General features: G+C 32.4%; 1 protein-coding gene and 2 long non-coding RNA genes across 14 annotated transcripts; 1 reads left to right on the plus strand and 2 right to left on the minus strand.

Moving 5' to 3' along the window:
* Positions 1-1326: 1326 nt before the first annotated feature.
* LOC123896923 (proteinaceous RNase P 2-like) lies at positions 1327-9116 on the minus strand. 12 transcript variants are annotated; one of them, XR_006804684.1, is made up of 9 exons: positions 8931-9116; positions 8628-8723; positions 7365-8385; positions 6843-6944; positions 6548-6723; positions 3381-3501; positions 3029-3097; positions 1742-2079; positions 1327-1634 (listed from the first exon to the last, which is right to left on the minus strand). XR_006804684.1 is itself a non-coding variant. In XM_045947353.1 (8 exons), the coding sequence occupies exons 3-8, from the start codon at positions 8265-8267 to the stop codon at positions 1804-1806; spliced, it is 1647 nt and encodes a 548-aa protein (XP_045803309.1). In that variant the 5' UTR covers positions 8268-8385; positions 8628-8723; positions 8931-9104; the 3' UTR covers positions 1327-1803. The 12 variants fall into 12 exon arrangements, 6 of the variants coding, with proteins under 6 accessions (XP_045803309.1, XP_045803310.1, XP_045803308.1 ...); XR_006804685.1 differs by having other exon boundaries at positions 8628-8744; positions 8931-9106; XR_006804689.1 differs by lacking the exon at positions 8628-8723 and adding an exon at positions 8724-8744 and having other exon boundaries at positions 8931-9097.
* A 128-nt stretch (positions 9117-9244) lies between these two features.
* LOC123896925 lies at positions 9245-16525 on the plus strand. Its single transcript, XR_006804690.1, has 5 exons — positions 9245-9378; positions 9994-10124; positions 11627-12261; positions 16116-16193; positions 16270-16525. It is a non-coding gene; the product is annotated as an uncharacterized LOC123896925 (long non-coding RNA).
* On the minus strand, positions 16246-19296 carry LOC123896926. Its single transcript, XR_006804691.1, has 6 exons — positions 18948-19296; positions 17678-17863; positions 17323-17544; positions 17110-17174; positions 16954-17023; positions 16246-16356 (listed from the first exon to the last, which is right to left on the minus strand). It is a non-coding gene; the product is annotated as an uncharacterized LOC123896926 (long non-coding RNA).
* Between the last annotated feature and the right edge of the window lie 4502 nt (positions 19297-23798).

The following is a 23798-nucleotide window of genomic DNA, read 5'->3' on the forward strand; positions in this document are numbered from 1 at the left end:
TGCATCATAAATTCTAAATGTCAAACAAGTTTCATGTATAAATATGTTTCATGGTAAATTCAAATAATCATCATAATTGAAAGATAGACAATGATTCAAAATCATTAACATTTTCTATAACTTAATTTCCTCCATGAACATTTACCAACTTGTAACTTACAATAATTTCAAAATATCCAACCAATCTTAATATCAAGATAAGCAAGAACTTAACAATTACTTTCATATTAACATACACATATAATACGAGATCATCAATTCTAAATTTAATAACTTCTTGCACAAAATAATATCAGCTTAATTAGTTTATTGGTCCCTTAAAGACATTTTAGGTTTTACAATGGTCCCTTAAAGAAAAAAAGGTCCGGATTGGTCCCTTAAAGAAAAAAGGCCCGGATTGGTCCCTTAAAGACATATATTTTTGCCATATCGATCCTTTCCGTTAAATTTTAACTCCAAATATAACAAAATTTCAATGTTTAAAATTTTAAAAATTAATAAGGTTTTTGGTGGACCACTTACACTTAATGACATCCACAATTCAGTCTACTAAAACTAACGTTTTTTGTAAAAAAATTGACGGAAATGACCAATTGAGAAACAGATGTGTCTTTAAGGGACCAATACTGACATTTTTTTCTTTAAGGGACCATTGTAAAACCTAAAATATCTTTAAGGGACAAAAAAAAACTAGTTAAGCCAAATAATATCACACAAAAATATGCACTTTCATACTTATGACAAGTCATATACACTACTTTTATATTAAAATAAGATAGCATAAAGACATGTCTCATAATATGAATTCAGTCACATCCTATCACGAACAACCAATGCAATTCTTCACCAAACGGAACATCATTTCAACTCCAAAATGTTTAGACAGCTAGCATCCATGTTTTGCATATGAGAAGCTTTATAATTTCAACAAATAAGCCATTGTCCATCGATGATTAACCATCAGTTGCAAACAAATTAAAAGGAGAAAAATCATGTCAAATTTAAATCGAATAATAATCCATGTACACATGTGTATTTAACAAATCAAACATATGTGTAACAAATCATTATTCGTAACAAATCTGATGTGTTTGATTTGATTTTCTTCCTCATGAGTATCTCTATTTATAGAGAAACTCGTATCAATTGATGAAGAGAAGCAATCCTTGAAAAATATTATGTAATGTTAATATGAAACAATGCTATGATTCATTCATGTCATCAAAAGGTTCCAAGACTAAATCAAAAGACATTTTGTTTCAAACTAACTATCGCATCCTTTCAAGTATATTTTGCAAAATCTCTCACATTCTCTACAACAGGATCTCAGTTTTATCAACACCACAGTTTTATTAGTAAAAAAGATAAGTCAATCAGGTTGTCACACTCTTACAACTTACAAGGATAACCACATCATGTTCTTTGCTCTAAAGATTTTCATTCTATTCCTCGTTGCCTTGTAATGATTATTCACAAGGTAATGCAATAAATATATTTCAATCAAAAGAACAAAACTACCAACATTATTCCAAGTACACAACAACTGAAATAGGCTTCGGTTTTTAAAAACCTACGAATGCCATTTTCCAGATAAGATATGGTGGACAGCATGAATTAAATATCGTCGTAAGATCCTACAAAAAATTATACCAAATGATAAATAAGCCTTTGTTTCAATTGGTTTAAAACCATGGAAAGTGTAAAAAGCTCAATAATCATTAGACAGGCAGCGTCTGTTCACCTTATGAACCATCATCTTTATAGCCGTTTAAAGGTGAAAGATCAGGCCAGTAGAAAAATTTATCATGAAGGTTCAGACCTCTCTTTTCTTTTACCAGTGATGGAAGTACTGTTATTCTCAATGACTTGGGAATCTAAGCTAAGAACAATGTCTGCTAATTTCTGTGGCTGGTCCAGATGACTATTTCCAGAAGTATCCACACTGTTAGAAACAGTAGCAACATCATCATCAGCAGCAGCAGCAGCAGCACTTTTCCGTGTAATGCAGAGCCAAGGTCTCGAAGACTCGTTGCTAGTGCCCAGTGCCAAAGGCACATGCCATGATCCTTTTTCTGATTCCTGAAACACAATATTTTCAGATTTTACACAAGGACTGAATCCATATATAACTATAAAAAGACATCCGAATTTTATAATCGAGAATCATAGTATACAAACACCTCAGAAGCAAGAGTGTTTGGGATTTTCATGTCATTATCCATCTTAAGATAACCAACTTGAATTTTTAAAGAGACCCTTTTACCAATTTGAGTTATTTCTTCATAGGAATATTTAAAATAGAAATACTAGCAATGCACTCTTTAACATACTTTTTCTAACACACTCATTTTGATTTGTTGAAATTCATATGGAACCACCAAATTTATACAAGACCGATATAATTTAGTGGCACCCATTTTCAAAATATGATGATCCATTTAAATTTTAATCAATAGGAGGGAATGTGTTGGGAAGAGTGTATTGCTAGCACTTCTCTTAGTTAAAAACGGGAAAAACATGCGCTCAGGCTCAGGCATCTTGAGATTCATATGGATTTGGAAAGGCATAACATGTCGACACACATTGGTTATTGGAGTAAAAGGATCACGATTATCATGTGCAGCAACATCTCCAACAATATTTCGCTTTTGCCCCTTTATCAAACCAACAACTACTAAAAAACAATGAAAAAAACATAATAAATGAACGAACTTAATGCAAACGAAAGATATACCCATAAGCATTACTATTTTCACAATATACCAATATTTCAGTCTAAGAATAACTTCACTCTGCCTTGAGGTTAGCATAGAATCATCATCTTAAATACAATTCTCCCTGATGCCAGAAATAAATAACTAAAGCTTCTTACAAAACCTATGTGATAACACAAATCTACCCTTAGATACCAAAGGAACAAAAATATCTGTCTGTCATGTAGTGCAGAGATCACTCTGGTGGTACAATCCCAGAAAGAACAGTAGAAAGACAACGCTAAACAAATATCACGGCACATGCAAAATATTACCTGGATAACCAATGAATATGATGGTGGCATCTGAAGTTTCAAGTTCCCCTTAACAAAAGTGTAGTGAACCTGTAGATAAAGAAGACAAACTTGTGACAAAAAATACGGGCACAACATAAAATTCTTAAATCATCTACAAATCAGCACACAACCAAGAAATAAGAATAAAAACTCTTTGATCTGATACTAGAGTAACCAATTTCGAATGACATAATACAACACATAGGGGGGGGTGTAAACAAAAAATCTGAAAACTTAAAACATCAAGGAAGAATTTTCTCAGAGTTGTAAGCAGGTAAAAATTCGTTGATGATGCTAGAATAAGCAATCTTAGAAATAAGAAAGATCTTACTTGATGTCTTTCTTTCCACTGGTTAAAAAAGTTGCTTCCTATGAGTTCAAATATGTGATCTCGCATTTCATCATTTGTCACAAGCAAGCACCTCAGTTTTACGGCAGCATACAGCCAATACCTGAACCCCAAAAGATAAATTAAGTGCATAAAATCCAAAGAAAAATAGGTGATAAAATCAAATATAATGTAAAAAAGGATTTACATAACAGTGATTGAAAGATTCATAACCAAACTTTTACCAATGTAAAAAGGAATACCGGATAATGAAATTGCATCGAAGTGATGATGTATTATTTAGCGGTAAATTCAACTATATATACAAATTATTTTAACCAAAAAATTAGCGCACTCAAGCCACTAGGTTTGGTCTAGTGGTGAGGGGTTTGGGTAGTACGCTATAGGTCCTGGGTTCGATCCCCAACTATTGTAAACAAAAAAAAATAAAAAATTAGCGCACTATAAAATAAAGCAAATCCAACTAATGCTGGTATCTCCTACACTCTCTCTATACCTCAACAAGTATGTTTTCTAGCCCAACAAGTATGGTATCTCCACCACCACCTTTTTTGAATTGGATCTTCTCCGTCTAACAAAATTCCTTCTCTGCAATTTCTGAGAAATTAGACTCCGATAATTATCTCCTATGGTGTCAACAGGTCAAGCATGTAATCAAAGCACATAAACATCATTATACCATCAATCCTTCAATACATGTCAAATTCAATATTGTTGATGACACAGCAGCAAATCACGTTACTCCGGCCTACGAAGCATGTTAACAACAAGACCGCATCCTTCTGGAATGGCTGCAATCAATAATTTCGCATGACATGCTCGCACACGTAATTGGATGCACGAATTCATGGATCATTTTGGGATAAGATCCATGCGTATTTTCAACAACACAAAAATGTGAGTTGTGTAAGCTTCCTTAATACATTTCACTTGGTCCGAGTATCCGGTCTTTCTTTCTCTACCTCTAGCAAGCTTATAAATAATTTTTTTTTTTCCATCATTAAATAATTTGTGGAAATAAGGATTTTTCTCCATCCATGTTGAGCAAAAGCTTTAGTTCTCCCTTAGCCCATTTCCTTGTAAGTCTCTTTCTTAGCTTTCTTATATTCTTTCCAGTTTCCCATATTGTTACATTTTCACATTTTTATAGGGTATGTGACATGTCTATTTGTGTAAGGAAATGTTGTGAAATTTGAATGATACCTTCATGTTACAGCTAATAAGTTAATATGGACTATTTTTAAACCTAACCTCATGCATGACTAGAAAAAATCATTCTTTTTATCTCCAAAACATATTTCCCACATCGTATTATTAATCTTTTTTCGGTCATTTTCACACCCCTTTGGGTGCCCTAATTTCTCAAAATCACGTGATATAAGTCCATTACGCCGCTTTCTTCTTCATTTCACACCCCCTTTCCTTCATCTTTGTTTCTATTCAAAGTGTTATGTTTCTCTTACAATTTTTGTTCCTTCCTCTTCGTTTCCTTCATCATTTTTTATTTTCATTTTTAGTGCTCTGTTTCTGTTCTCTACATATATGCCTTAGTGTTTTGCTTTGCTTTATATTGATTGTTAGGTTTAGTTCTTCGCTGTTCTATTTGCAATGGCATCATCATCCAGCTCTGCAAGTGTAACGGCAATTGCTGAGAACAAAGGATATTTTAAGCCTACTGGTAACAACCTTGATATAGGTTGGCAGTGGAATTCTTATATAGACGCAAGAAAACAATTGTTTGTGATTTTTTTATGGGAAATGACAAAGTTTATTATAATTATTAAGCATGAATGTCCCTTTAATTTTGTGTATTTTTCTATTTTTTTAGTATTTATGTATGTTAGAAATAATATAAAACCATTAATGTGGCCATATCCTAACAGCTTAAGCTTTTAGGATAATCGGTTATCTGACATGGTATTAGAGCCTATCCTAGATCCATTTGTTGTTTGTTGTGGAGACCTCCCATATTTGGGCCACCCGTTGTTGTTGATCCCACGTTCCAGCTTGTTTAGTTCTGGACGTGAGGGGGTGTGTTAGAAGTCCCACATTGGCTAGAGATATGCTAAAGATAGCCTTTATAAGTGTAGTGCAAACCTCAACTCTTAAGCTAGCTTTTGTGGTTGAGTATAGGCCTCTTAAATTCTAATATGTGTTGTTTCAGATGTAACCCGAGTATTCTTAGCACTGCCTCTCCAGACTGATGTTGAGTATTATTACCACCGCCTCTCCAGACTGACCTTGTGTAACCCTGATTGCATAAACCCTAGCCGCCTTCATTGCGGTCATAAACCCTAACCGCCTTCATTGCAGGATTAGGATTTGTTACTACTGCCTTTATAGTTTATTGCAGTTTCAGCAAAACAGTTGCGAAATCACTGTTCATCCACGACACTGTTCACGCGCGTACTGTTCATAGAAGTACTGTGTGTCACTGTTCATTCAAAAAAAAAACTTGGATTTTTTGCTATTTCCATGTCAGATAACCGATTATCCCAAAAGCTTAAGCTGTTAGGATATGGCCACATTAATGGTTTTATATTATTTCTAACACGCCCCCTCACGCAAGAGCCCACTTGGGCTTGAAGCGTGGATAATGCATAGGTCCACCTACCATATGCTTAAATTCCACTTTTTAATTAGAAAGTGAGGGGAGCGGGGATCGAACTCTAGACCACTTAGTCATAGAGGCTCTGATACCATGTCAGAATTTAAGAGGCCTATACTCAACCACAAAAGCTAGCTTAAGAGTTGAGGTTTGCACTACACTTATAAAGGCTATCTTTAGCATATCTCTAGCCAATGTGGGACTTCTAACAATGTATGTTATTGGAATTTATGTTTAATTTGTACATGGTATTTTATCCTTAACAATAGTAGTAATCCCATACCCGCTATACCACTATAACATTTTTGGGGCCCGGCACTATGTGCCGCTATCTGAGCTTAACAACATAGATATAGTTAACAAAGAGCAACCTGGAAGTGTTTTTAGGCAGTGCTATCCCTTAATCCAAAATGAAGTACTATATTAACTTAAGGGTACTATATTTGCTGCTATAGTAAACAGACATTCAAACATTTCAAGAAACAATAATGTCCTAAGATGAAGACATCAACAAAACTTAAAAATAGATTTTGCAATTTACCAATCATCATTGGATCCATTTGGAGTTGTATATAGTACACCATTTTTCATCCATTCCTCTACCAATATTCTGCTGGAAGGATTTTCCATCAGCCCTCTCACACGCTTGTTGTGTAGGATAACCAGTGGCCATCTTTTCCCATTTCGATTGTACAATTCTTTCACAACATCATCAAGCTACATTATTATATAATCGACATAAAGACACAATCAGCAACATGAACTGTAGAGCTTGCATAATGTTTGACAATTAACAGTAAAGGAAAAGGATAAAGGACCGTGTAACATTGGCATACCTGATAAATACTAAATCCGCCGTCAGCAAAATTTTGCTGGTAGAGTCCAATATTTGCACCATCTACTATGGCTTCATAACAGTCATGTTTCTCAAGCCAGCCCTTGTAGTTGCCAAAAAGAGGACACACGAGGAAAATCATCAGAACCATATTACAATTATATAACTTTAAAAAAATGTTAACATTGTTCTCTCTATTGATCCATTCAGTAAAAAAGTCGACACACTTTGAAAGTTAATGTATTTATGAGAGTTGACTTTGAAAGTTGACTTTTTGCAAAATGAACAATCATGATAAAAACAGTGTTGATATTGATAACATTACTTTCACTAGAACAACAATGATGTTATTTGATATGAAGAAATTTCATCAAGGTATGTTCGGAAGATGGGAATGCATGCCAATACATTATGGAGTCCATGTAAAATTAGTTTTTAAAGATAACGACCTCTACATCATGCCTTTACCCAATCATATTCATAAGTACAGTTTGAAACTATTTTGCAGTAGTCAGTCACTAACCTGAAATTCACTAAAATTTGCCGTGACCTCACGCTCCACTGCTAATGCAGCAATAGAGAATGCAAATCTCTCCATCTCCTCATCATCAATATCCACACAAACCAATTGCTCACAACATCCACAACAAATCCCATCACCATCAACACTTGTCCTAGACACAACCCAATCCCCTTTTCCAACCCATCCCAAACCATGCCACCCTCCTCCAGTCTTCAAAAGCCCCTCTCTAACCCTCCTCACATCCAAAACCCCCTCACCAACCTCACGAGCCTCACTGCTCTGAAACCACTCCTCAATAATTGCCGCCGTTGATTCCTCTACACACCTCACCCCGCTCCTTAGCTTGTGAAGATACCTATAAACCCTATCAGCTCTACCCTTCTTAGCACTAACCTTCAAAAGCGTTGCAATTTCCGCTTCCTCCAAACTAACCCCAACACTATTCATATGGTCCTCAACCTCGTAGGCTTTATCAGCATCAAGAATTTCACAGAAGCAGAACAATGCAGGATCATAAGTCCTTAACCTAGGGGCAACATTGTACTTACCAATGTCTTTTACCAATTCAAATGCACGGTTACCATCACCGTTAGCGGCGGCGAGTCTAGCGACGGTGGCAACAGTGGCTTCATTAGGAGTGATGTTTAGGGTGGACATATGGTCGAATATGCGAGAGCCGTAATCTAAGGCAAGGTGTTTAAGGGAAGGGTTTGTGACGGCGTTGGAACAGAGGTAGAGGAGTGCATTGAGGTGATGTTGGTTGAGACGAGTTTTATTTGAAACAGCATCGTCATATAGAGAAATTGCGCCGCGGAAGTCCTTTGATTTGGAACATGAATTGAGCTCGAATTGGAACTTGTTCTCTGGGGTTTGGTTGGCTTTCTTCTTCTTGTTTGTTGTCATTGTTGTTGTGGGGTTTAACACTGTGTTGCTTCCGTTGACGGGATCAACCCTTCTTTCACTCAAGCAACATCAAATAGAAGGGTTCATTTTGCAACAAACCCTACTTTTACTATCCTACCTGTTGGTGCACAAAGACATTTCAACACCATTACAATCCAAACAAAACAATTAAGACAAAAAATAGAAAAACAAAATTGCGATTAACATTACAATAAATGGCAATTAAGCAAAAGTATCATGATGCAATTGGGGGGCAAAATCAAGCAATTGTGAAACTTGGTGCCACAATTGCATTATTAAAATTGTTTACTGACAATTAAATAAACAATGCACCGAAAGTTACTTTGAAAAGTAACTCACATTTTAAGTAAGCATCAAAGAGATTCACAGTAACCGCTTCAATAGTATCAGATGAAGTGAAAACAGTGAGCTCTGCTCAAAGAGAGAACAACGAACCTGAGATGAAAACAACAAACTCTGCTCAACGAGAGAAAGAAATAGAAGGTTCGTCAGTGGCCGGAGAATGAGAAGGTTCGTCGGAGATATAGGGATTAGGGATTGGAATGAAGGAAACGATTTAGGAATTAGGGTTGATGAAGGAAACAAGTAAGGGATTTAGCTTCATATGAAAAATAAAAATTAACTCAATTTTTGAAAACTTACCTTCTTCGCTTCTGGTAGAGTTTGTTTTCCCAAACCAAAAGTTAGTGTAAAGTGGAGCAAAGGCTCTTCGAACCACCCGGTCCTTCAAGTGAATCGGCAACAAACCGGTATTTAACTGCCAATGGCGGTTTTGAGGTCCAACACGAACTCACGTTGCTTAAAAAATCAGAAATGCTATAGGGACACAAAGACCAAACAAATATACAACACAAAGGGGTATATTTGTCAATTTGCTCATCAACCACACGTGTGACCTTCTTTTTCAGATTTTATATTTTAATTTTTTTTTCTTCTCCCTCACAGTCTCACACCACCAAAACACATGTGAAATTCCTAATCTCAACCCAAAACACAGTTCAATCTCCTCCACCGCCGTTCTCTGATTTCACCTTCATTCAACCTTCTCCTCAGATTCGTTCAACCTTCAGCTTCAATCTTCAAAATCCAGGTTCAATTTCTCATTTGTTTATTGTTAAATTTTTTAGGTTTTTGAAATTTCAGTATGATTTTGAAATTTAGTAATTAGGTTTTTAAAATTTCAATCTTCTTTCAACTTTCTTTCAAGCTTTCAATGTTTAAAATTTGTATATCAAAGTGAATATGAAGTTAATGTTTGAAATCAAGTTTTCACCGATATTTAAGCGTGTAAACATGACTCTGAGTTTTGTGTTTGTTATTGGTGTAATTCCCCTATGTGTAATGGTTCAATAATATACTTTTATGTAACATGTGGAGTTGGTTTATGATAAAATGTGAAATCATGACATCTAATGAGACGTATTCATCACAAAACTTGGAAGAACTCTTTTTAGATGATAACACACATATCCTTTTGAAAAGAGTTATAATCGATTATGATCCAAAAAGTTTAACCATGATTTGTGTTTTGGGATCCTAGTTGTCAAAAGATAAAGGGTGTCTTTTTTTAAGTTCCTTTATTGGAAGATTGAGCATGCAATTCTAAAGTTTTTTATGACTTATTAATGAGTTCTTACGAAGTATGAGAGCTTACATGTTAATTCCCTTTATTTCTTGTACTGTAATAACAATTTCCATTTTGTAGGTTTTGTAGGTTCTTCTACTGCCGGAAGTGAGTCAACCAGTTTGACGTTACACAAGTTCCTTGATAAGCATAGCTTATTGTTTTGCATAAGTCTTTTCAAAGCTTTATAAATTTAAATCATGAAAGATAAGGTAATAACTATGACTTACAATTAATTTCGAATGTCATCAATCTAAACTTGTTGGGAGCATAGGCTCTAGTAATTGGTATTTTGACTTTGAAAACCTTAATAAAATAACTGATGTCAATTACTACTCAGTTGAAAGGTCAAACTTACGGCACAACAAGGATAATGTAAGGACTGATTAGCTTATGTGAGGTTTCTTAGAAATCTATCTGATGATCACTTTTAGCCTAAATTTGCCTTACAATTTATACAATTAATTTAACATGGTTTCTATTTTTTCCTTCAAAGTTCAAATATTACAACTTACCACTAAATCTGATAGGAGCAAAGTTTTAAGCTAGAGGAAAACTATATCTCAGTTCCAGCTCTTCTATTTATACCAAATTATATCTTATGTATGAACAACATATAAACCATGAACTACATTACTTCTGTTAGAAATAGCTGTACTGATGCTGTATTACACTTGACTTTTCATTTTCCTCTCTCTGCATTTAAATGTTGGTTTTAAAGTATATTGTTTATGTGAAATTTTTACAAAGTTTGTGCAATGTCTATGGTGAAACATGTAAAATATTTATTCTAATAATTCACTTTGTTGTTACCTAACAAATTGTTATTGTTGATTGGGTTTCCAGAAAATAAATAAACTGTAAGAATGTGTTTGAAAGTATTTCAACTGAATAAGTGAATGTGAATATGTAACAGTAACTGGTGATTAATTTTACTCAATTGTGTAAAAAACGCGATGTCAACTGATATTGTTTATTCTTCAACTTCGTGTTTTAAATTGTGAAAAACTATGATTGAATGACTATACAAAATTGTTTTTATTTTCTTTTAAATTTTGTGTGCTGCAATGATAATGGTTTGAAGTAATTGACATGATATATAATTGCTATTTTCTTGGATTGTGAGGATCTGTTGTGGAGTTGAAGTTGGTCTGATTCATACCACAATCATAGTTCAGTACTAAGTGGATTTTTTTTATTCTTCCCATCTTGTATGTGGACTATATTTGTGAGGGTTGGGTGTGGAGTATATATTGGTGATGGTATATGGCTTAAAGGTTAGGCTACATGAACTAAATCTGTTGTTTGTGGGTGTCTTATCGCTTGGATTTTCCTGCTGGTGGTTTTGTTTTGTTTTGTTTGTTTCTAGGTGTCCGGTGTGTCATGATTAGAATTGGAGTACTCGTAGTAATGTGTTAGATACCATAAGCTAATTTATAGTGTACTCAGTGTGAGGATTAAAGTGTGTAAATCAGAGGGGAGCTTCAATTTAAGTTGTATAGTACTGTTATAGGTGTCTTGGTATGAAAAATGTGTTTTGTTTTTAAGGATTTTGAGTTTCTAGCTAGATGACTAGTGTATCTTCTGGGTTTGTTTTGGTACCCTTTTTTAGCCTGACCTTGGTTTTGGATTTCTGAGATGCAATGCTGCCTATTTTTTCTCTATGCAGTTGTGATTCTGTTTTGAGCATTTGTTTTTTGCTGGTGGTTTTCAGGCATGTTTGGTTGATCTGTTGCTATGCTTGGAGCCTTTCATCAGTTGTATTTTTTGGCCTGCATCTATCCGCTATTAAGACAGCCGATTACAAACAACAGTTGCTTGTCAAAATAAAACAATTGCCGCAAGCTAAACATGGAAATATAGATATGGATCCAACAGATTTGAATGAACGAAATCCTTCTATTGGTAATACTACTCATGGAAGTAATGCAAATGATGGTACACATGTTGATGAGTATATTGATGATTTTTGAATGTAGAACTTAAAGAATTATTTAAAGTACGATATGTAGGCACCTTAAAGTTATTAAAACCGTTAACATTTTGGATGTATTGATGACTTTGATATTATGTAATGTGAGATACTTATTGTTCTGGACAAGACTTTTGGGCTGAACCAAGCCCAATGTCAAATCCAATGGCCCAATGTCACATCCATTGGCCTATATATACGACCTTCACAAACCTCACAAGGTATGCATGGCTCTAACCTCGACCTCCACCTCAAGCTTATACTGACTTGGGCGTCGGAGCGTTATCTGCAGGTACCCCCCTTTCGGTGTTGCCGGTCGTCCCTGATGCTCGGATTCAAACCTCCAGCTCGGAGCATCCTTCCACGGATCCATCAATGTGAGTTCTCTATCTCTCTTTTATCTCTATCGATAAAACTTGAGTTCTGTTACGAACACTTATGTTTATGATGGAAAAAGCTGATGTTTGCAAACAAATATCTAGTTTGGGATGAATTTTTTAAATTATTCAAGGAATTAAATTTGTGCAAAAATTATTAAAAAATAGAAATTAAAAAGAAATAGAAATATTTTAAAATGAAATAGAAATTGGGACGGAATATAAAGAATCTGTCGCCAAATTGGGAAGGAATTTAAAACATTTGTCGCAATATTGGGACGGAATGAAATAATGTGTTTAATCAAATAGTTCACAATCTAGACGTGGGGGTTATGTGTAGAATTTGTAGATGACCGGTGAGTTGGGGTACAAATTTGGTTAACTAGCTTAAAATCTCGAAATTTGAAAAAACCATTCACCTTTAACTTTGTTTTAACTTTATCATCTACAAACAATAAGAAGTGTGTCCCGTGTACAATTCCACTCTTGAACAAATAGTGATATTCCTTGAAATTATTCACAATCTAGATGTGGGGAGTTGTGTGTAGATAACGGAAGAGTTGGGCTACAACTTTGGTTAACCGGATTAAAATCTTCCAAATTTGAAAAAAAAAAAAAGTCACCTTTAACTTTATTTTAACTTCATCTATAAACAATCAGAAATGTGTCTCGTGTACAATTTCACTCTTGAACAAATATTGATATTCCTTGAAATTATTCACAGTCTAGATGTGGGGAGTTGTGTGTAGATAACGGGGGAGTTGGGCTACAACTTTGGTTAACCGGATTAAAATCTTCCAAATTTGAAAAAAAAAAATCACCTTTAACTTTATTTTAACTTTATCATCTATAAACAATCAGTAATGTGTCTCGTGTACAATTTCACTCTTGAACAAATATTGATATTCCTTGAAATTATTCACAGTCTAGATGTGGGGAGTTGTGTGTAGATAACGGGGGAGTTGGGCTACAACTTTGGTTAACTGGATTAAAATCTTCAAAATTTGAAAAGAAAAAAAAAATCACCTTTAATTTTATTTTAACTTTATCATCTACAAACAATCAGAAATATGTCTCGTGTACAATTTCACTCTTGAACAAATATTGATATTCCTTGAAATTATTCACAGTCTAGATGAGGGGAGTTATGTGCAAATAATTGGGGAGTCGGTGTACAAATTTGGTTAATCATCTTAAAATCTTCCAAAGGTGAGAAAATCATTCACTTTTTTTTGGGCCCATTTTCCAGTTATCTGAACACGACTTCCCACATCTGCATTGGTAATAGTTTTATGGAATCTTAGTATTTGTTCACAAATTGCATTATATATGGGACACAATTCTGTTGGTTTGCAGATGATAAAGTTAAAGGTGGGTGATTTGGTTAGATTTGAAAGATTTTTGCCCCGTTAACCAAATATGTTCTTCAACTCCCTAGTTATCGACACATGACTCCCCACATATATATTAGTAATAATTTCAAGAAATCTCACTAGTTAAAAAGTGAAATTGTATACGAGACACACTTCTGATTATTTGCAAATGATAAGGTTAAAACAAAGTTAATGGTGAATGATTTTTTCAAGTTTGGAAGATTTTAAGAGAATTAACCAAATATGTTCTCTAACTCCCCAGTTATCTGAACCGGACTCCCCACACGTGTATCGACAATATTCCTTTAAATTAGTAACAATATAGACGTGGGGAATTATTTGCAGATAATTGTGGAGTTGGACAACAAATTTGGTTAACTGACTTAAAATCTTTTAAACATGAAAAAAGAATTCACCTTGAACTTTTTTTAAACTTTTTTTATCTAAAAACAATCAGAAGTGTATCTCTCATTTACAATGCTACTCGTGAATAAATAATGAAATTCCTTTAAATTATTAACAATATAGATGTGATGAGTCAATTGTAGATAACTGAGGAGTTTGACAACATATTTGGTTAACTAGCTTAAAATCTTCAAAACGAGAAGAAAAAAAATCATTCATATTTAACTTTATTTTAACTTTTTCATCTAAAAATAATCAGAAGTGTGTCTCATGTACAATCTCACTTGTGAACAAATAGTGAGATTCTTTTAAATTATTAAAAATATCAATGTGGGGAGTTATGTGTAGATAATTGGGAAGTTTGGCAACAAATTTGGTTAACAAACTTAAAATCTTCCAAACATGATAAAACAATTATTTGCACATAACTCCCCTCATCTAGATTGTGAATAATTTTAAGGAATATCACTATTTGTTCAAGAGTAAAATTGTACACAAGACATATTTCTGATTGTTTGTAGATGATAAAGTTAAAGGTGAATGTTTTTTTTTTTTCAAATTTGGAAGATTTTAATCCAGTTAACCAAAGTTGTAGCCCAACTCCCCCGTTATCTACACACAACTCCCCACATCTAGATTGTGAATAATTTCAAGGAATATCACTATTTGTTCAAGAGTGGAATTGTACACGAGACACATTTCTGATTGTTTATAATTGATAAAGTTAAAACAAAGTTAAAGGTGAATAATATTTTAAGATTGGAAGATTTTAAGCTTGTTAACCAAATTTATTTCCCAACTCCCCAGATATCTATTCACGACTCCTCCACATTTGTATTTGTAATAATTTCAAGAAATCTCACTATTTGTTCACAAGTGACATTGTATATGGGACTTACACTTCTGACTGTTTTCAAATGATAAAGTTAAAACAATGATAAAGGTGAATGATTTTTTTCAAGTTTGGTAGATTTTAAGCCAGTTAACTTAATTGGATCTCCAAATCCCTAGTTATCTACACATGACTCACCACATCTGTATTATTAATAATCGAAAGGAATCTCACCGTTTGATCATAAATGTCATTGTATATGAGACACACTTTTAACGGTTTTCTTGTTTGGAAGATTTTAAGGCAATTAACCAAATATGTTGCCCAACTGCCCTGTTATCTACACATAACTCCCCACATATGTATTATTAATAATGTAAAGGAATATATTTTAAGTCAATTAACCAAATATGTTCCTCAACTCCTCAGTTATATACACATAACTCCACATTTGTACTGCTAATAATTTAAATGAATCTCACTATTTATTCACAAGTGTCATTGGACACGAGACACACTTCTGATTGTTTTTTGATAAAAAAAGTTAAAACAAAGTTAAAGGTGGGTGATTTTAAGCTAGTTAACCAAATCTATTGCTCAACTCCCAAGTTATCTACACATAGTTGGTTAACTGACTTAAAACCTTTTAAACTTAAATAAAACCTTTAACTTTGTTTTCACTTTATCATCGCAAACAATCAAAAGTGTCTCATCCGCAACCCTTTAACTTTGTTTTCATTTTATCACCTATAAATGAACGACCGTGAAGTTGGATTATGGTATAAAATGAATCCTTTGCCTTATGTAATTTTTGTTCATGTTGCAAGTTGTGATTTTTGCCCGTTTGATATAGCTACCAATTTAGAGATCAGTTTACCGATTGCTTTGTGATATTGAATCAATAACCAATTATAGCAAAATTTAAAATAAATTGGAGACTAATCCGATCTCTAAATTGAGCTCTTAATAATAACAAAAAATTGCTATAAAAATCTTTTTTTTTTTTTAACTATTTATCAACTACATAAATAAATAAAAAGTACATTAATGTGCATAGTAAAATTGAGAGATCATTTACATTTCAAATTAAGTGTTTATCGTACAAAATGTGTAAGAAGTATGGTATGCAAGAACAAATCAAAATAAAACTGGTTTAGAGAAGGACCATCTACATAAAATATTTGTTGAAAAGTCCTCATCACTATAGCCGTGTGATTTTGCAACTTTGTATAACTCTTTAGCAGCTGCTGCAATCAGAATACGTTGGGAAACAAACTCCGTTAATCCCAGGGCAAGTCTTAGATCCTGTCACCATTGATTATGTGAGTAAAAAACTAATTCATATGTTTGAGTATCAAACATGAATATTCATTTACTTGCCTTCTACTGATGCTTTAGGGGAAATGCAGTCGGGTAATGTGACTGTATCATGGACGAGCCTTTCATCGAGTACATAGGAGCACTAATGGCACCCTATGAAATTACCTGCAAAATTTCCATTTCGTAAAGGGCCTGATATAAAAGAATGGTTATCGTAGTACTCGTGACCTATGAAGCACTGACTCATATAATATACATTATCTCAGTTTCTTTAAGTTCCAAATACTCTCTGTTGTGACTAAAGTCTGAATAAATGTTTTGTGTTGTTATGTAATAATGACCTTTGATTTCCGTAATTTTAATACTAACTAAAAATATATCACCTTTGATTCTGCATTTGAATTCATATATATTGATAAGCTATACATTGATAAGACTATATAGTTACTTCTTTTCATTAGTTAATGATGAAAATCATAGTGAAGAACGTGAAAATGATTTTACAAATTTAGTTGTTTTCTCTATACATTACTTTCAATGCAAATCTTACTTTATACATCAAATTGACATTTCATCAAAGAGTAAGAAAACAAATGAAGTGATTTTAGATTCAAATATTAAATCTCAAATGCAAAATATTCATGTGAATCTTAGAGTACTGATAACAAACACTAACATACTTTTCACATACACAAAAGACACATGCTACAAAAGAATCACAATGTTAATTATCTTAAAGTTGTGTGTGCATCAGTGCAATACCTTTGGCTCTGTAACTCTCTCTCCATATCCCAATATTTATCACATGAAACAAAATAAACATTTAAGGTTCCTGCAAAGAAAGAAAGGAGTTAGTAAAATTGGAACTTTACTATGTCTTTAAGCTAGCTTTCAATATGTGATATATGTGGAGCTCACCTGATTGGATGGACAACAAGGGAAACCTGGTGCCGCAGGTCTGACTGTGCAGATACCTTTATTTCCTAGGATTAAACAATAAAAATAGGAACACTTTAGTAGTTACTACCAATAAAACTAATGATAGTGTCCATAAAGTTTCTCAATGAAACTTTTTCAAACTGTTTGCAGTATACTGGAAATATGATGTATATGGCCACCAATGGCATATACCTGTAAAACCCCTCTCTGCTTATCCAATTCCTAGCCGGGTTATTCACCTTAGTGCCTTTGATAATATTCCATGTAAAGGAAAATAAAGGAAGGTTTGCATAGTTCATTGTCCTTTAAACATCAATGAACATAAAAAAGTTACTTCATGGCTTCTGCTTATCTTCTATTTGAATATAAAATGCCAAATATAGGCACCTTCTTAACTGCCCACTTTTGTGGTTCCTATATAAGATATCAAAGTCTTCCATAAGAACAATATCAAAGTAGCCACAATACAATATCATTTTAAAGCCAAAATTCATAAGCATCCAGATCTTTTAATAGAAGAAATATGTAATAGGTATTGAGAACAAACCAAAAGAACAATATCTCTTGATGCAAGAGCAATAATGTCAGCATAAAACACAATGCCAGGACATGCTTGTTCTACTTCCTCCTTAATCAAGTCAATTTTATCAAAACCTTTCAATGTCTGATTTGGAATAGCCTGCTTCTCATACGAACTGTTTCGATCCTCCAAGAGCAGTGAAGCATCACAGCCCTGATTCAGCAACACCACAAGCAATTAGAACAAAAAATCAAAATCATAACAAAGTAAGAACTTTTCTGCATAACTCGGAAAGGTTTCATTTGTTGGAAGCAAAACTAACTAACACTAAATTCAGAAAATAAGAAGACTAAATATATGATCTTGGATGTAAAACAAACAAAATTAAAACATCTCATTTCTGCATAATTGAAAGTAAAGAGACTAAAATCACTAAATTTATCATCTTGGATGCAAAAGACACAAATAAAAACAACTCATTTCCACATATTGAAGAACAATAAAGACCCACTTGAATTCACATTATAAAAAGATCAACTTTATGATCTAAGAAGCAAAATACACAAAAACAAAAACACTCAATTTCCACATAATTGAAGAACAATAAAAGAACCAAATGAACGTGGATTTTGAAGCGTGATTGAAGGTGAATTGAGAATGGTTGAAGGAAACGTGAATCGAAACGTGAGTGATGTAGTGAAAACGAATCCAAATTGGAAACATCGAATCGTGAACGAATTTGAACCAACACTCATTCCTAAACTACCCGCCGTTGTACACACACCGTCGCCGCAATACACACTAAAACCGCCGAAATTTACAACCAGCAAAGGCAGTTGAACGAATGCCGCAATAACCGTCGGCATTGACAAGAGCGGCGGCGGTACACTTGCTAGTGCCTGCAATTGCCCGTTGCCATCTCCATAATTTCCATATTACACAATATGATCAATAGTGTAACCTTCATCCATTCCCTCAAAACCATCCCCTTTCTCCCTAGCATCAGGACCTTCATGTGACTCGTTAAAAAAGAAACACAGTATTTACCTTAGGAAAAAAAACAGAAATCAACTTAAGTACATGAATCAAAATGTTAAATGTTAATTATCTTAATGTTGTGTGTGTATTAGTGCAATAGTTTGGAGGTGAAACAAACAAAAATCAACAGAAATCACAAAAGCCCCAATTTATACCCTAAATCATGCATATCAAATAACCATAAGCAAAAGGAAAATTAAAATCAGAATCTTTTGAAGAATAAGGAGAAGAGCAGAATCAAAAGGACCAATGAACTAACCTTGAATCGAATGAACGAGTTCAACGTAGTAGACTGATTTAATTTCGTCGAAGAGAGGGGACGATTGTGTTAGGGTTTTGTCCAGAGAGGGAGAAGAAATTTTGTAGAAAGGGAGAAGCTTCAAGCTGAGATGGAGAAGACGATTTGTAGAGGGTGAGAACCGGTGAGATTTTCGCCGGAGAGGGAGAAGCTCTGTGTGTTTTGGTGGTGTGAAAGAGAGAAGAAAAAAAAAATTAAAATATAAAAAGGGAAAAGGAAGTCACACGTGAGGTAGAGTATAAAGCCAAAGTATAAATGAACAGTTTTCTACTATGTTGTATATTTGTTAGAGATTTGGGTCTGGATAGCATTTCTGTTAAAAAATTACTGATTTCTGCAATTCAAAATCATCAATTTAAAAAATAAATAAATAAATAAAATTTGGGGCACTCGTTAAGTATACTAAAATAGGAAATAATATTTTGATAAAGTTAATGTTGATAACACAACTTTTTTACATTTTGAAGGTATTAAATCCAAGTTCCAAGACAAAATTTTCTTTTTAATATGGTTAATCGTTGCCAAAGGGCACTGTTTAGCATTTTCCAAAAAAATAATATAGTGGGTGTGTGTTATATGATTCAAAAAATTATTATACTGTTAGAGAAAAAGAAAATGAGGTGGCTGCTTAGAGAATATATTCAGTTCGCCGATGACACTCTCGTTATCGGTGTTAAAAGTTGGGCTAATGTGCGAGTCTTACGGACAGTTCTAATTTTGTTTAAGGCAATGTCTAGGTTGAAGGTGAATTTTTATAAAAGCATGTTGGCGGGGGTCAATATAGCTGATTCTTGGCTGGCGGAGGCGGCCTCGATCCTGAGTTGTATGGTAGGCAAGGTGTCTTTTATGTATTTAGGCCTTTCGATTGGGGTGATCCTCGACATTTGTCTTTTTGGGAGCCACTCTTGAACCGTGTTAGATTTAGACTGTCTGGTTGGAAGAGTCGCTTTCTCACGTTCGGCAATTGGATTCGAGAATACAAATTACAAAATAAAAAAGCATAAGAGATCAAAATCACTCGAAAATAAATATAGGTCTGAATCATACTATCACAGTTAGGGGTGTAAGCAGATCAGATAAAATCAATTATATAAAAAATCCAAGCAAAATCAAAATGAAAAAACCAAATTGATGAGAACCAAAGTGGTTCGATTCTCGGATTTTATTTTTAAAAATTCAAGAACCGAAGAATCGAACTGGATTTATATGTAGCCCAATGTTTATTGGGCCAGCCCCACACATAACTAGTCCATCTTTCTTTTTTTCAACACTCAAACACAAACCTTAAGTCACAAACAATCAAGTGTTTCCTCACTTTAGTCAAACAAACACGACCCCTTCCCTTCACCCAAAGTGTTTGATGGTGAATTATCATCATTTTGAATATACTCTATGAATTTATTTAATTTTATAATGAATGTATTCGTATTTGATTCCGAACCAACGTCATTTTGAATACGTTGCTTGAATTTATTTAATTTTGAGTATGTTGTATGAATTTATTTAAGTTGAAGTTGTCCGAAAAAGAAAGAGCATGTAATACATTGTATGAATAAATGATAGTTTTAAAAAAAGGTTAAATATGTTTTTGTCAAAAAAAAAATGATAGTTTTAAAAAATAGTTAAATATGTTTTTAGTCCTTATAAATATCTCAAATTTTGGGCATAGGCCCTCCAATATATCAAAAAAAAAAAAACTCAAGTTTTGTTTTTAGTCCATATAAAAAAAATTTAGCAAGTTTTGGTCCCTCAATATTTACTGTCATGATTTTTGTCCCTGTTTTTTAGTCAACTTGTATATATCAATTAAAATTTTAATTTTTTTTTCTTCGGGATCATGTTCAGTACATTATTATATTAATCTCTCTTGCAAAAGTCTGTTTATTTTTAACAAAAAATTAATTAAATATGAATTGTATAGTTTTTTTCACTTGCAAATTCGTAAAGAATTCACCTTATGTTAAAAAATTCTAAATTTTTGTGGGAGATTCATAATATTATAAACATGAATACAAAAAATGGGCTATATTCTGCCATGGGTGATCCGCCCACTAGGATGAATATAGGGCCTAGGCAAATTGAGCTTTAATGTTTCACCCGGTACACATGGTCCCGAGTAAGACCATGTGATTGTGTAAATGGGCTATATTCTGCAATGTGCGATCCGCCCACTAGGACCAATATTGGGCTTAGGCGAATTGAGCTTTAATGTTTCACTTAATACACATGGCTATTTGACTCTTTATATATAGATTTACATATAAAACATATTCGTAAAATATATATTTTAAAATAATAAACTAATCTTAAATATTCTAAACATATCCTCAAAATTATAAATAAAACTAGTTTAAAGACCTTTGCATTTGCACGGGTCATCTTAATTTTATTCGATATTTGAGTTTTTTTTTTACTAAAATCCGATATTTGTGTTTGTCACTATATTAATGTATAAAATTTATTTTAAATTAAATATTTAAAAATTTGTTATATAATATTGTTAAAATATAAGTGGAATTATTGTGTTAATTATTTATTGTAAACTTATTTATACAATTTTTTATGTTTTAGTGACAAATGATAGTCTCGTGTATATTTTTAATAAAAAATTAGAAATTTTATTAGGAATATTTAGGATAATTTAGTAAGTTTGATACTATTTAACTTTATTATATTATTATTAATTGTTAGTAATGAACTTTGTAGTAATATTGTTTATGTTACGTTTATCAAAAAGAAAATTGTTTGCGTTTCTTTTTTTGATGAAAAATGTTGTTTTTTTTTGTAGAGTATTTTTTTATTTCTACTAGCGGGCTAGGCAGACACGTTTGTTAATAAAAGATTCTTGCTGCTAAAAAAAAGTGTCTTATGTTATGGTCAGTTTATTAATAAAAGATTTTTGTTGCTACTAAAAAAATCAAGAGTATTGTTTGTACTATGAAAAGTCTACATCAAAACTCATGTATTCTCTTTATATATAGTACTAGCGGGCCAGGCAGACGCGCTCCGTCCGTGTCTAACTTATGTCAAAAAAACAATTATGTCTCATGTTATGGTAGGTTTGTTAATAAAAGATATTTGCTGCTAAAAAAAAATATGTGCTTTATGTTATGGTGAGTTTGTTAATAAAAGATTTTTGTTGCTACTAAAAAAAATCAAGGGTATTGTTTGCATTACGAAAAGTCCACACCAAAATTCATGTATTCTCTTTATATATAGTATAGAATAGATATAGATAGATATATAGATATAGTATAGATATAAAATAGATATATTCTTATTTTTATGCGATTTTCTTCTTACTTTTTCTATATTCTTTATATTATTTTTTTATTGGCCAAACTTTCTATAATTTTTTATTGTTTTTTTTTTCTTTCTATTGTTACGTATATATTGTTCTGTTTTGTTCTCATGTATATAATCTATTTTGTTACTGTATAATTTTTTTATTGTATTTTCCCCCTATTTTTATGTATAAGTTGTCCTGTTTTGTTTATATATATGATCTATTTTGTTCCTGTTTTTAAGCATACCATATTTCTATATTTGTTTTAGGGAAATTAGTAACTTTAGTGGTAATTGATTTTAATATATTAGTAGTAAATAGTAATAGACTATAAATCTTAAGTCTTTTTTTTTTTTTGTTTACAATGAAGCTGATGATCGAACTCATGTCATATATCATATTATCCAGATCCGTCACCACTAGACCAAACATAGTGGCTTGAATCTTAAGTTATCATATTATTTTATTTTAAATATAAATTCAAAATATATTTAAACATAAAATCTTCAAAAATATTTTTTTTGAACAAAAAAAAGGGATATATTAACATCAACAAAGTAATCTTCAATTTTTTTTAATACAAATGTTTAAAAAATATTTAAACATTCTTTTTTGAAGGAAAAAAGTATTTAAACATTATTCTCAACGATTCATGAATTTAAATATTTTTTTTGACTAAATCAGTATAAACTAATTTAATGACACACTTAATCACGATATTTGGACAAATGTGCATGAATAGATGGAAATTTCATCGGTTTAATTTTTTTTTTTGACTAAAATCACTTTAAACCATTTTTTTTGACTAAAATCACTTTAAACCCAGCAAAAGAAAGTACAATTATTCGAAAAAAAGTGCAATTAATAAATATTTTCTTAACGTGTGAGATTTGCGTCCACCTATTTGTTTCCTTAATATGTGCATTTTTACTTTATAGCATTAAATTTTTTAGATTATTAAATATAAAATTTCTATATTAGAATACCTTAACATGATAAATTATTATTTTTTTAGTAAAATATATTTAAACGGAATCGATGACACCCTTAATCTTGATACTTGGGCAAAAGTGCAATTAATAATTTTTTTTGACCAATAATAAATTCTTTTTTGACAAAATATTTCTTTTTTTTTTTTTTTGACTAAAATATATTTCTTTTTTTGACAGGACAATATTTTTTTTGACGGTAGGACAAAATATTTTTTCTTAACTTATTTAACATGTGAGATTTGTGTCCACTCTATCTAGAAGCCACCTTCTTACCATCTTTCTATATTTTTTTTAGGAAAATTAGTAACTTTAGTGGTAATCGATTTTAATATATTAGTAGTAAATAGTAATAGACTATAAATCTTAAGTCTTTTTTTTTGTTTACAATGAAACTGATGATCGAACTCATGTCATATATCATATTATCCAGATCCGTCACCACTAGACCAAACCTAGTGGCTTGAATCTTAAGTTATCATATTATTTTATTTTAAATATAAATTCAAAATATATTTAAACATAAAATCTTCAAAA

Source organism: Trifolium pratense, linkage group LG7, assembly GCF_020283565.1.
Source record: "Trifolium pratense cultivar HEN17-A07 linkage group LG7, ARS_RC_1.1, whole genome shotgun sequence".
Taxonomy (NCBI): Eukaryota; Viridiplantae; Streptophyta; class Magnoliopsida; order Fabales; family Fabaceae; genus Trifolium; species Trifolium pratense.